The 14,776-nt window shown below is 41.0% G+C and overlaps 1 protein-coding gene across 1 annotated transcript in view; it reads left to right on the top strand.

Moving 5' to 3' along the window:
• Positions 1 to 14,776, top strand: part of sptbn5 (spectrin, beta, non-erythrocytic 5) — a 60,897-nt gene that overhangs the window by 42,279 nt on the left and 3,842 nt on the right. The window contains exons 58-76 of the mRNA XM_076166025.1: positions 52 to 198; positions 635 to 772; positions 1,242 to 1,409; positions 2,361 to 2,449; positions 2,779 to 2,965; positions 3,059 to 3,127; positions 3,251 to 3,394; positions 4,453 to 4,851; positions 4,951 to 5,130; positions 5,232 to 5,387; positions 5,734 to 5,951; positions 6,109 to 6,298; positions 8,041 to 8,217; positions 8,640 to 8,747; positions 8,838 to 9,767; positions 10,797 to 10,865; positions 11,614 to 11,688; positions 12,591 to 12,682; positions 13,688 to 13,804. Of these exons, the coding sequence (XP_076022140.1) occupies positions 52 to 198; positions 635 to 772; positions 1,242 to 1,409; positions 2,361 to 2,449; positions 2,779 to 2,965; positions 3,059 to 3,127; positions 3,251 to 3,394; positions 4,453 to 4,851; positions 4,951 to 5,130; positions 5,232 to 5,387; positions 5,734 to 5,951; positions 6,109 to 6,298; positions 8,041 to 8,217; positions 8,640 to 8,747; positions 8,838 to 9,767; positions 10,797 to 10,865; positions 11,614 to 11,688; positions 12,591 to 12,682; positions 13,688 to 13,804 (3,653 nt within the window). The remainder of the gene's footprint in view (positions 1 to 51; positions 199 to 634; positions 773 to 1,241; positions 1,410 to 2,360; positions 2,450 to 2,778; positions 2,966 to 3,058; positions 3,128 to 3,250; positions 3,395 to 4,452; positions 4,852 to 4,950; positions 5,131 to 5,231; positions 5,388 to 5,733; positions 5,952 to 6,108; positions 6,299 to 8,040; positions 8,218 to 8,639; positions 8,748 to 8,837; positions 9,768 to 10,796; positions 10,866 to 11,613; positions 11,689 to 12,590; positions 12,683 to 13,687; positions 13,805 to 14,776) is intronic.

Raw genomic sequence — 14,776 nt, 5'->3', positions numbered from 1 at the left:
CATCCATGTCTGCAAATGGGTGGGAATACTAGCTTTGTGTCTGCTCCCCAGGTGTGTGTGTGGCTTAATGAGCGTAACACTGTGGCATTGGATGAGAGCTGGAGAGAACCAACCAACCTTCAGGCCAAACTGCTCAAGCAACAGAGTTTTGACTCAGAGATTCTGGCCAACCGTTACAGAGTGGACGCAATGACCAAGGTGTGTGTGTGTGTGTGTGTGTGTGTGTGTGTGTGTGTGTGTGTGTGTGACAGAGAGAGAGAGAGATATTGTCTTGCTGTGCTCTTGTTCCCCAAAAACACCATGCATGTGATTAATATATCAACAACGACCAAAGGTACTGCAACTCTTGCACCTTCTCAAAGAACCTTTTTAGTGCCATCTAGACCCTACTTAAGGACTTGTAGAAGCCCATTGAGGACTCAGGTGACCCTGTCAGTGGTCTGTACAACCTTTTTAAGAAACCCCCCTCATAACCCATAGAACCTTCTCAAGGATCTGAAGAATCTCTGAACACGTGTTTTGACTCTGGGTGGAAACATAAGAAGGGAAACCTGAAATGAACTGAACCAATAACCATTTTAAGATGAAAGGAAGTGTTTTTCATGTGCAGTATAGTTCATATGTTTTTTTGTAGGAAGGGGAGAAACTACTGTTGGACTGTAGCTCAGCTGAGGGGAAGGTTCGACCTAGACTCAAAGAGCTGACTGACAGCTGGGACACTCTGATCCACAACTGTAAGGAAAAGAAAACAAGACTGCAGGAGGCCTACCAGGTACACACACACACACACACACACACACACACACACACACACACACACACACACACACACACACACACACACAATCAAATCAGAATCAGAAGAGAGCTTTATTGCCAAGTAGGTTTTCACTTACAAGGTATTTGTTTTGGTAGTTGGTGCAATCAACATAATAAGAGCAAGAAAACCAAAATGAGTAAATCTGAAATAAAAACATACACCGTTATTTACAGAAAATGTAACTGAATGGGTCAGAGTGCAAAGTATCTGAACTATAAGCCAGTTATTTAAGATAAAATTATTTAACCATTGTGTGATAAGTTTCTTGTTGTAAACCAAGTGAAAGACAACAACATTCATTTTGCAGAAGAGAACTAAATGTTTTTATCGCTCAGTTGATGGTTTGACAGCTCTCAGTAACACTCTTTGATGCATCATCTGCTGCTGCTGCTGTCATTTTGTCTTTGTGTATGTTTTCTAGGCGCTTCAGTTCCAACGTTCATTGGATGACATGGAGCAGTGGTTGGGGTCAGTGCAAAGGGATCTTACCAATGAGGATTGTGGGAGTGATTTGCCATCCGTCAACAGGCTGCTGAAGACTCTTCAGGGTCTTGAGGAAGAGGTGGAAGGACACAGAAACAGAATTCAGGTAGAACACAGCCAACAAGCGTCACACAATGATGATTAGTTGATGAGATTCTGTGGTTAGCTGGCTGTGGTGACAAATTTGAATCTATATCTAAAGAATCTTCATTACAAAGTTCAAAGCAATTTTAAAAGAAGCATGTACTGTACATTCTACCATCACTACACAAGAATGAAGAAGGTGAAGACGAAATTGATTTGTATTAGAAATATATTAAAGAAAGCACTAGCTATACCAGTGGTTCCCAAACTTTCTGCAGGGCCCCCCTTTTGTAGATTAAAATATTTTTGAATATTCTGCGATACGAATAAGTTAAAAATAATTAGTTGAATCCCTCACAACTGGGCTTGTAATGCTAAACTAGCGGCTAGCCAAGGTAACGACTCCCATGTGTCAGACCGTCTGATTAGAGCAAACCGTGAAGCAGCACGGTTAAAAACAAAAAGAAACAAGCCGAAGAGTCCCTGGAGAAACAGACAGTCAAACCTGATAAAATAGGACGCTCATTCTCTCGCTGTGATACGAAGACGTATCGCCTCATTAATTTGCCTTGCCGCGCTCTGCAGGGGGGATTTATTGAACCATTTAATAGTACCAGACTCTCTACCCAGTGCCTCTCAAAAGTTTGTTCCCCTGTAAGACATTATTACCACTTTTAATATTGGAGAAATTAGTAACAATTTGGGTCAAGGTTAACTTCAAGTTATGGATTATCAGCTATAAAGTTTGTGTGGGTTTTGCCACTGATCATGAAAACCTTCTAAAAAGAAGAGGGCACTCTTTTAAATAATGTAAGCCATTTTATTTTCACATTATTATTATTATTATTATTACATAATATTACCATTCTGTATTGTGTTCAGAACATCTCTGCCATCTACTCTTACTCTGTTTGTCTGAGGATGTTGTTTGCGATTGTCAATTTAGCTATTGCGTGTTCTTTTTTTCCAACAGGGTCTGTTGGACACAGCAAAGAGCTTCCATTCTGAGGGAAACTTCCTAGCTGAGGAGATCCAGACCAGGGTGGCTCACACAATCACAAGGTCTGATATTATCTAATGCCATCGTCACAGGTCTAATATTATCTTATCCCCATTTATAATTTGTATCTACATTATCTGCATCAGAAATAATGTACATTAGGGTTAGGGTTATGCAAGTAATAAATGCTCACACAGCACATTGTGATAAAAATGCTCAGACATTAAGGTAAATTTTAGTTTTACACAGCTCCGCTGCTATGGCGGGTCGTAGGTGTATCTAAATGTTTTCAGGATCGACTACACAACAGCACGTTCAGTTGCACCAGAACACCATCAGTTGATATTTATTAGATGTTTATGTAGGTGTCCTTGCTCTGTTCCTCTGTCAGGTATAACAGTCTGTCGGAGCCCCTGCAAACCCGCAGGGAGACCGTGGAGGCATGGCAGCTGCTGTTCCAGTTCTACAGAGACCTGGAGGAAGAGGAGAGCTGGCTGAGTGACAGACTGCCCTCTGTCAACGCTAGGGACTGTGGGAACTCACTGACCAGCACCCAGCAGATAATCCAGAAACACCAGGTATTCACTGACCCATTAATGAAGTATCCCTGGACAATATGTGACAAGGTTTTAAAACAGGTAAACTTTTGAATGGGATGCTTGATTCTTCAGGCTTTGACTCAAGAGATCTCGAGCCGTGCCCCGTTGGTCCAAGCAGTACGGGAGACAGGACAGAGTCTGGTGAATATTCAGTTTTTCATCCTGAAATTTACTTTTTGGCATGTTGGATTCATTTATAATAGTAATATTATAACTATCATGCTGGAGGTTCAATTTGTTTCATTGCCTGTAATATACCTGAAGGTCAGACGTCGTCATTTTGCCTCTCATGACATCCGGGAGCGTCTGGAGGAACTGAAGAGGCTCTATGAACAGCTTAAGACAGAGGCTGACAGGAAGGGGAAGCTTTTGCAGGAGGCACTGAGCATCCACACTTTTCTCACTGAGGTACTTCTCTTAGGGTTCCTCTCTCTCTCTCTGTCTCAACTCTATTACAATTAATTCAATTGCGTGCACGAAATCTAGCTTATAAATGTGATTTTCATACATTTTTTACCTAAGATACCCACTTTAGGTAGAGGACCCTACTTGTGTGAAAATATTTCCTGTTCTGCCCACATCATCAGATCATTCCATCATGCCATTATCTTTCGCTTTGATGGACTGATCTGGGACAAAGGCAAGTCAAATGCCTATTTTAGCTGTATTATAGGCCCTAAAATTATTAGTCAGCTTGCTTAGTAACTACCGCAAGCTCTAAATTCATTGAATCCATGTCAGACCCCTCCTCGCCACCTCCTTCCCACCCTGCCAGTATTCTCATCTCAGGAGAAAGGACTGCGCCGCAATGTGCTTATATCATTCTCTCTCTCTCACCATCCCTCTGTCTCTCCCTCGTCTCTGCCTTGCATGTTATTTCCTAATGCATGACTGTTTGTGTGTACTGATTTGCATGCTTTTTTATACCTTTGTATAATCCCACTGGAAGTTACTATTGCACACTCAGCCATTCATGGAGTGAGACTCTCCCTTGGAATTCCCTCTCCTGAGGTTTCTTCCTTTTTTTCTTGAACATCCTTATACTTAGCTCCGAGAGAGCTTTGGGCAGGGTCGGGAATTTTCTTGATGTTGTGGGCCTCTAAAGCCCATACAAATAAAATTTACTTGACTTGACTACCAGCAATGATTCTCATGACTGCTTGAACATCACGTTACTGTGAGTGTAATTTTCAGACTTGCCCCTGAGATGCACAGGGTGCCTTGTGCACAGCATCTGGAAAGAGAAATGAGAGGCATGAATTGGGCATACATAAAATGACAGCAGGTGATCAGACTATCACTATTGTACGAGTTGGGAATGAGAAGCTTCATGAAATTAATTTTGCCTATCACTAGAGACATCCAATCATTGCCATTTGCATAATGTCAATGACTTCCCATTCCACCCTATGCACACACCAGATTGTTTAAAGACCTGAAGCTGAGCGATCTGTTTATGTTTTGAGGTGCGGGAGCTGGAGCTGTGGATGGAGGAACAGCGGTCGGGGCTTGAATCCAGGGACAGTGGGATGAGTGAGGAGTCAACAGAGGGTCTGCTGAGGAAGCTGGACTCTCTGGATGTGGAGCTGGAGAATCAGAGAAGGACGGTGGAGAGACTGCAGGAGACTGGAGCTTCTCTGCAGCACCTCCAACATCCCAACAGCCAAGTCAATCAATTGCTAACAGATGTACTTGTTCATTACAAGGCTCTCCTTCGACTCTCTGCCTCACGTCGTGTCACTCTGGAAGACCAGCTCCGCCTCTACACGTTTGAGAGAGAGGCCAAAGAACTTCACTCATGGCTCACACTCAAGAAGACTGTGATAGAGTCTGAGGACTCTGGACAAGATCTGGAGGATGTCGAGGTGAATAAAAACTACACAAAATGAGGACTCTTTGAAATCTTCAATCTTTCTTTAAATCACACTCTTCACTTTCCTCTACTCCTTGTTCTCTTTGCTCAGGTCCTTCAGAAGAAGCTGGAGGTCCTGGTGTCAGAGGTATCTAGTTTGGGACGGAGCCGACTAACCTCAGTGCAGCAGCTGGGTCATGGCCTACAGAGTGACAGTCAGGCCCGAAGGAGGGACGAAGCTCTCAGCAAGCTCTGGGCAGATGTCAGCAACTCTATCAGGAACAGAGAGCAGGTACAAGACCTGACCAGTGCATAGCCCTAGCTGGTTTAAAGCCTTCTTTATGTCAGAAACTCAGGGGAATTCTGGGTAAACATCCACCCTGTCTTCCACAGAATCTAAAATTGGCAAAGGAGATCCACCAGTTTAACCATGACATGGATGAACTAAAGGGCTGGATGGCTGAAAAGGAGGCTGTGCTGGACTCTGAGGACCAGGACCATGACCTGCATGCCATCCAGACTCTGCTCAGACAGCATGAAGCTCTGGAAGTAGGAAACACACTCTCAGAGATCAGTTTCAAAGGCAGGAAGTTATCTGTTAATAGGTGTAAGGCTTTAAAATGTGGAAACTCAAATAAATGTAACAATAATGATGATCTAATGTTATATAGCATGATATTTGACACACTTTGACAAACTAACATTCATTTCTATTTTCTACCTCAAACACTGCAATGTCAAAAACAAATCATTATTCCACAAATGACACATTTCTGAATATCTTTCCATTTCTGTCATTTAATTGTCAGAATTTCTGTCCATTTCTTGCCTTTTTGAATAATAGACTAGAATAGGGTTTGATGTGTACTGAGTTTGTGTAAATGTGCTCTATCAGAGGGACCTGGTGCTGATCTCTAAGGAGGTGAGCAAGAGCAGAGAGGAGGTCAAAGCTCTGAGTAGACGCCAGCCCCAGGCCAGGACCATTCTGACTGACAGACTGGAGGAGGTAGAGGCCTGCTGGTCCAGCCTTCATGACAAGGCAGGTCAGCGCTGGGTCAGACTGGGCCAGGCTAAAGCTGTGCAGGAGTTTATATCCCACTGGACGGAACTCATGTATGTTTGAGTAGTATTTCATTATCTATTAACACAATGATATAAAATTAATAATTGTAAATCAAATGTCAAAAATGTGAATGAAATAGATAAAGAAAAAAAAACCATTAGAATGTAACCTAATATTGAGCCCCAATTAAATACATTTGTATCTCAGGGCCTGGTTAAGGGAGGTGCTATCCCTGCTGCGAGGGGAAGCGCTGGGTGGGGACGGAACCGACTTGGAGCAGTTAATCAAAAAACATGAGGAGTACCGCATTCAGATTGACAAACAGCTCAGCAAATCACAGGCTGTGAAAGATGAAGCGAGGCGACTTATAGAGGAAGGCAACTTCATGTCCCGAGAGGTAAGACAGAAATGATGAGTAACTACAAAATGTTTACTAGGATGGGGAGTGTCAGTAAGAGCACACTGAAATCTGGTTTTCACATGTCTTTATGGATCCACCTGCTTCCTAGAAGTCCAACCTAGGACCTTCAGTCTAATTGTGCCAGGTCCAAATGGATTTGACCAGACCCTTTTATCATTTGTGATCATGTGTTACAGCATAATCATGACCATGGTTGAAAGCATGGTCATGGTCGATAATTTTATCACCTTACTGTCTTACTTAACTTGAACATTACATAGCCTAGCTCTCTTCAGGGTTTCAGTTCTCCTTTCTCTCTCTCTCTTACTCTCTGTCTCTCTTCCCTACTGTTTGTTATTTTAAAAAGTAAAATAATAATGATGATAAAGATAAATAAATAATATACACACGGATCAAACTAGCAGTTCGTAAGTTTGTAAGTGTGATAATGAGGCCTCACTAGTTTCACTTTGACACTGAATACAACTATTTATCTCCAACAACGCTGTAAACAACCTTAGACATTGATCAAACTATAGGGGCACCCTGTTCTACCCAACAGATCTCCCATCATAGCTCTGTCTGTAATTTATGAAATTTAGCAGGGGGGGGGGGGGGAATCACTGCAAACGACAGCTTATTAAAATGGTTTGATTATAAGATCATAGAACAGATCCACACTGTTCTCAGTATTCATTCTCCTATAAACTTTTTTGTTCAACTATTACTATGAGTGAAAATATTAATACAATTGGGCCAAGTTAAACTTTTTTTCCAGCTTTCGTTCAAGAAATGCAAGTTGTGTCCATTTCTTTATCAAGACATTTGTCACTTCATTTTTAATTATTCTTGAAGTTAAATTAAATTAAGTTTTTAATTTGAATTGCAAAAATAAAAGAAAACACAAAGCAGAAGCAGGAGCAGATTGAGTTAAGATTGACAGGGGAAAAAGTCGAAAATTTTTCCAATCCCACATAACATTTTCATTGATATAATATTTATCGATCATGAGTGGTAAAATATGCATTGTATAACATGACCCTCCTCTTCAAATGCAAGAGGTTTTATTCTACAAACAATTGACTGCTATACACTGTAGAAGTAGTTTGTTTTGCACCACTGTTGGTCCCAACAGATGTGGACTCAAATGCAGGTAAACCAATGAAACAAACTCAAAAAGATGATAGAATGCTTGATATAAGTGTAGTCCAGTCTATGCTAGATTATTAGTGAGTGATATGTAGTTTAGTGGGAAATATATACAGAATCTTATGTGGTTCACAACACTCTTTTGTACTCCTGTCCACTCCTCTGATTGTATTATTCCTGCTGTTCATTGCAGTATTATTGTATGTGTCTATTTTCATATGTTGATGATGCAGCTGGTTGGGTGCTATTGATGAGTGGATTTTGTTGTATTTTATTGTGGTTGTATGTGTATTTGTCCATTTTTGTAGTGTAGAAAAGGTACATTTTCCACTAGGACAATGAAAGTGCCCAGGGTCCCACCCACAGTACTGTAACATTTTTATTATTATTTCATTATTATTTTATGCTTGTGGTTTGTGTGGGTTTTTACTAATCAAGAAAACCTGAAAAGATTAAATCTTGAATGGAATTTGGCCGAAGTGCGTGCCACACCAGTGTCAGATAAAAGGTGTTATTGGGGGAAATAATACATGTAATGTGAACTTGCTTGACAATAACCTCATAATCTATTACTCGTCTTCCTTTCGCAGGTGGAAGACCATGTCTATGAGTTGGGGGAGTTGGAGCTGCGGGTGGAGAAGGTTTGGGAGGAAACCAGGATGCTGTACCAGGAGGAGCTGGAGATTGCACTCCTACAGAGGGAGCTGGAGCAGGCAGAGCGCTGGCTCAGCTCCTATGAGAGCACACTGACTGCAGAGAACTACGGGGTAGGTCTGGACTACGACAATATCTGGTTACCCCTAACCCCTGTCTACACTCATCAGTATGCATTTTGAATGAGCTCAATGAGACTTTGTCTTGTGAATATTGTTACCCAATTAGTGATTTTGCTCAAGTTTGGCAGACTAGAGCTAGCTGGCAGTGATCTTGACGTGTGTGCATCTGATGTCATGATTGTGTCCCCACTGTGTGGACTGTGTATACATTTTTTTAACTTTAACAGAGATCCAATCAAAATGTGTTCAGAAAAGGAGATTGGTATAGCACAGTCAACTATGGGTTAGGTCTAGAATATATTGAAGACTATGGGGGAAGTTTCAGCATCTGTGTACATGAGGAAATGTCTCCACAATTAAATCCACATTTTCCCCGTAACTAGTAAAACCTGTTTTTTGTTGTTCTTTGGCAGGACTCTGTGTCTGATGTTATGGAACTGCTGAAGAAGCAGGAGGACTTGGAGGCCATGATCCAGGTCCAGAATGAGCGCTTTATCGCACTGCAGAAGAGGATAACCCTGGTAGGTTTTTAGTACATCAGAATAACTGAAGAAATGTAACATTTTAGAGGTAACCGCATGCATCAAACATTTATTTGTTTATATTCCCAGAGGGAGAAGAGACTGGGTCTTCTTAGAAACGATGACAAGGAGTTTCTGGACAGGAAGCCTCCAGCAAGAGTTTCTTCCCTTAAGAAAAAGCCTTCAGATCTGAAGACTCTGCAAATCTCTTCCTCTAGAGCAAATGTCCGCCAAGTTAGCAGTGGCAGACAGACAGACAGAAATTTCAGACAGGTCATGAAAGACAAGAAAACAGACAGGATGAATAGCGGTTTCACCTCCTTCACTAGTCCTCCTGCTAGCCCTGAATCAGACTGTAGCAGATCTGTCAGTGCTAGCAAGAAGGCTTACACATGGAACACGGAAGAAGAAGTAGAAGCTGTCAATCTCCCATTTACTCCCAGCTCCAAACATGCTGAATTCCCTCCACCTTGTTCTTTTACATCTCCCCGATCCCCTACACCCTCCTCCTCATCATACAGGGTTCTGAACGAAGACCCTCATCTTCATCAAACCAGTGTCAAACCTCCCATTGCACCAAAACCAAGGCTTTCCTCAAAACAGCAGCAGTTAGGACATTCCTATGAGGATCCAGTTCAATCAGAGGATCCAGTTTTCTTGCCAGACTCACCTCCAATAATCAAAAAACTTGTTGCTCCCACTGAACCTCCACCTTCACCAGTTGCAGAAAGAAGAACTCCTTCTGAATTACCACTTCCATCCTTTAGAAAACAGATTCCTAATAGTGAATCACAGACATCCATGTCCAAAGAACACCCTGATATTCCTGATTCTCCGGCCTCACCTGCACTAAAATCGGTTATATCACCTGACTCCCCAGTTGTTGCTTCTGTCAGGGAGGAGTCTGAATCTGACTCCACTCCTCCAATGACAGAGCTGCCCAAAACCCCCCCACAGATACTGAGGCACTTAGAAGATCAACCAGAGGAAGAAACCAGTGTCCCCAACTCTTCACTAGAGGTAAAACCTGTTTGTCATCATCACAATTCCTACAGACGTAATTGTAATACCACTTGATTATCTTCTGAAAAGTGTAAATTATGGCTATAAACGACGGGGACCCAGGATGTGCTAAGTGTTGCGGGCTATTTAGGGCACTCCTCATCACGGGAGAGGGTATAAACACAGCATGAACTGGGGAACGCAGTTGCAACTCTTCAGCGGAAGCAGGAAGCACTGGTACCCATGGCTACCGACAGACATGTAGCTATGTTGTGCATTGCTGTGTTTCAGTGATTGCTAGTGAGGGCATCCAGAAGACAAAACTGTAACCCAACCCTTAAAACTTCTAAAGCTTTATGAACAACTGATAATTAGGCTATGAAAATGCCACCAATTATTTGCGGTTTCGACAATAATCGTGTAATCAGCCAGTGGCTACAGTACATACAGTATCTCTAAATATCAATTAATGTCTTTACACAAATGGAATACATGATGAGGGCTTGCAAGGGTCTGTGTGTTATGAATACCATCTGGTGAAGTCGGTGGATGTTTACTGTACTCGTCTGCCAAGGACAGTAAACAAGCAGACATCAAAATGTAGTATACTCAAAAGTGACTGCACAACCTGCAGATAAGGATCTGTCCATGACCTTTTTTAAGTAAATTCAGGCCTTTACTCAGATGAGTTGTTTGATCTTCTCAACTGACCCATGTGGGTCTGATTGAAAGTGCAGTGAGGCAGCATAAAAGCTAGCAGCTATTATTATTTATTTTGGAATGTTAGTTGCAGTTGAGCTCAGGACCAGGGGTGCACACTGCCGCACACACCAGCCTACAAGTACCTCTGGCCCAAGCGCTCACTTTACTCCCTTCCTGTTTGGCCCCATGTACCGTAGATATACAAAGGTCACATAGAGTGTTGCAGGTAATCACTAATTGCCCCTCTGCAAGTCTCTCGTTATCCTTGGAAGTCATAATGGTCTGTCCTACCTGTCATAGTAGCCAAATGCACGGAAACAGTCAACAACTTGTTGATTTTTTTAGGTGTCAATGGTGCAGCCATTCAGAATGGACGGGATGGTGGAGATCAAACTGAAACAAGCAGGAAACAAGGTAGGAGATCTCATCCAGTCAGACAGAACAATCAATACTGTTAAAGCTAGAACTGAATTATTATTTTCAAAAATAGGTTGGTGGAAATTGAAGTTTTCCAGTAATCACTCATGAAATTAATCAAAAAAATAAACAATGTAGTTCATTAGTCCATCCTGTGTTCTGGGTTTTGGTGGTGGAGTGAACTTTTTGTTGTTTCCACCAAGGAGGTTGTGTTTTTGTTGGTGCCCATGTATAAGTTCTTCTAAGTCAGTATTACTCCAAACATACTGAACCAATTTTTACAAAACATGGTGGATGGGTGGGTTTAGAGCTAATATGAATTGAGGGTCAGATACAGGCAGTTTTGGAGGTATGTTTTTTATATACAGTATTTCATATTTCCGTCCACTCTTCTGAACCAATTTGAAACATCAGCTATATTTACACCACGATTGTTTTGCTGTTTTGGTATTTTACTAGCGCAAGAGCAATTTTGGCTTGTTTAGCCTCTGTGGAGTTCTTAGGAGCATTTGATTTACAGATTCTAGCTTTTACTTAAGTTGGTTAAAATCCTGTTAATTGGTAGTAACGTTTTCCAAAATGATTAAGCTGACGTGTCAATTAAGATAAAGTCCCCTATGAGTTTTTTTATAAGATATATTTATCTGAAATTAAACTAAGGAAAAGGACAAACAGGAAACACAAAGATGGCATTCACTTTTCCACTCCTTTTTGATGGTTGTCCCTCTTGTCTGTTGATGGACAGGGTCTGGAGCATTGGGAGGAGGTCTATGCTGTTCTGGAAGGAGACATGCTCAGCCTGTTTAAAGACAAAGCTGCGGTATGAAACACAGACTTTATGTGGAGCAGACACTGACACAGTTCGGTAGTGCTTCTCTTGAAACTGTACTTGCATCATAATCAGATCATGTTCAGCAGTGTTTTCAGTTCAATGCTTTCACATTAACATGCTCTTTGGTATCTTGAGGCTGACAGGGATTTGTATTGATTTATTTACTGTGTTGTGGCATAAAGTTTACATTATTAGCTATAAGTGATGCTAGATGATACTTGATTTAACTTTAACTTAAATGTACACTGAAATTGTTTTTCATTGTAAGTTGCAACATCCTGAAGATATTTAGGGTTCGCTAATCAGATCTATACTGATTTAAATGGAACCTTATAAATCCAAGTAGCTTTTTCTTTAAAAGCACGAAGACATAAAGCCTGTGGAATCCCATATAGAACTGTGTTGTGCTATAATGAGTTCGGCACATGGAAAAACTGAAAACACAGTGAAAAACACAATATTTGAATTGAACTAAACTAAGAACTTCATGTAAAGTAGCTTCTCTCTCACACACACACATACCATACCTCAACAATGAACACCATATATCCCTGGAATGTTCCAACTTGCCAAACAAGCTTAAGCTTAAGTTAGCCCAGCGCTTCTTTTATGATGCTGTGTACTTAACGTGTTTTTTTGTTTTTGTCACCAATGTCACGATACGATAAATCATGTGTCAATAATCAATGACTGTGCCAAATTTCATGACAACCAATCCTATTGTTGAGAGTATTTGGGATTATGGATTATTTCATCCATGTAGCCAAAACAAACAAACAAAAAATACATCCTTAGGGAATTGATATGTTTTTATTATTTTGCGTCATTGATGACTTTTGGTGAAAAATGGTCATCACCTAATTTTATATTTCTGTCTTGTGTTACAATAGAGGACCACTAGATGGCCTTCTGTCAACATTTTGGGTGCTGTTTGCAGAGAGAATCCTGACTACCAGAGGAAGGAAAACACTTTCAAACTGATGTGAGCTGCTGCACTGCAAAATGAGCTTTGATTCATTTACTACAACGTTTGCTTTCTGCTTAAAGTTGCATTTCTTCCATACTTAATGCTGTATCATATACGTCACATAGTAACTACATAGTCAGAGGCTGGGACTTAGATTTAGTCATTTACAGTTAATTCCTGCATTAAAAAACTAATTTGCCCAAAATTCAGTTGACAAATGATATTATATACACATGTCATATCTATATTGAACATTGCAACAAACCATATGCAGTAACTCCACTGAGAGATTTAAAGTTAACTGAGCAGCGCATTTCTACAAGGTATCCTTATTGTTGATTTGTCTTGTAGATTTTGACTGTTTTCACTGCAGACTGCATTTGAAAGTGACTTGAGCAGGAAAACAAAAGTTTGTTTCAGGCATGATGATTTCATACATTTCATACCGGGTTGCATTGCCTTTAATCAGTGTAAAACCGGAAACATGTATGATGCATTGCTCTTGACCTGCCTCCACATCAGTAATTGCAGTAGGGGTTTGTATGGTCATGAAAATCCTAAAAAAAAATAAATCGGAACTTCAGTGACATATTTTAATACACAGACCACTAGACGGGAAAGTTTACATCATCAGTAACAGATGGAAGACAGGTTGACATGTTACAACCCCAATTCCAAAAACCCCAATTCATAAAACCGTGTTTATTCACAATAGAACATAGAAAACATATTGAATGTTTAAACTGAGAAAATGTACCAATTGCAAGTCTCAAAAGAGTTGGGACAGGGCTGTGTTTACCACGGTGTAGCATCACCTCTTCTTTTAACATCAGCCCCTAAAGTCTCGGAAATGAGGAGAGCAGTTCATGGAGAATGTTATCGCATTATTGTCTGATTCTGATTCTAGCTGCTCAACTGTCCTGGGTCTTTGTCACGATCTGCTGACAAAAACCAAATAGGTGATTTTAAAACTCTTCTGTTCTGTATGTGAATGTAAATGCATTCTCTGTGTGCTCTCAGACTAGAGGACGGCACTCAGTACATGTTTGCTGCGTCCAGCAGAGACCTGCAACTGGTGTGGGTGAAGACACTCCAGAGCTGCAACAAATCTGACAGCAGTGACTCTGACGACGCAGGGTGAGGAGCCACTTCCACTCTCCTGGTGATGAAATCAGGGACAACTGACACTTCATCAGTTGCAAAGTATTATTGAAAGAGTTAGCAGACTGGGTACTGAGGCTGCTGCATGTTGTATTATATAGTCATCAGTTGTAATTTAAATTACATCATCCCCTGCAGATCCTCCAATCAGTCATCTCTGGTGTTGCTGTTAGCAGTTTGGAATGCTCAAGTCCCCTTTGTTGATATGGATCTTGTCATGATAACTCACCTATTGTCCTGTGGGCAGAGTAAACACCTACATCTTAAGGCTGTGACATGAGGTGTTTTTTTTAGTTGTCTCTCAATTAATTTAACAAACAATGAAAACATTAAAGGTTCATATCTGAAAAAAGGAAGCTGTGCTGCAGCTTTCAAGATGTTGGACCCTGTTCAGAGGTGAGATAATTGTGTAAATCTGCATTGATTACAAAGTTGCACTGTATTGTATTGAGACAGCAAACCTACCTGAGGACTACAGCGTCCCTCAATTCAATTCAACTTTATTATATTGTGCCAAATCACAATAAAACCAAACAATAAAATCAATCTCAACACACTTTTCCCAAAGAGCATTTCAAGAGCCCCAACATTTCCCCATTAGCAGGCGCAGGTGACAGCGGCAAGGAAAAACTCCATTTTAAGGGGAAGACACCTCAGGAAGAACCGGGCTCTAGGTGGGCAGCCATCTGCCTTGACCGGTTGGGTTGAGAGAGAAAGGAGAGAGGGAAAGGGAGAGAGGAAAATACACAGAGAGGCACAGCAACCACAACAATAATAGTAAAACAAGTATGACTAGTGATATTAATCTTAAATTAGTAGAAAGCATAAGGTGAATTATGTGTGTGGGGTGGAAACACATGTGTGTCCAGGATTCAGGTCTTTTTCATTACATCTCTATGATGATAAACAGAGACATGCACACAACAGAAATATTACTGTTAACTGGAG

Source organism: Genypterus blacodes, unplaced genomic scaffold (genome assembly GCF_046128005.1).
Source record: "Genypterus blacodes isolate CSIRO-AG114 ecotype Tasmania unplaced genomic scaffold, CSIRO-AGI_Gbla_v1 ptg000154l_1, whole genome shotgun sequence".
In the NCBI taxonomy this organism is placed as follows: domain Eukaryota; kingdom Metazoa; phylum Chordata; class Actinopteri; order Ophidiiformes; family Ophidiidae; genus Genypterus; species Genypterus blacodes.
Note: the sequence above shows the minus strand (reverse complement) of the source record. Positions and strands in the feature narration are given on the sequence as shown.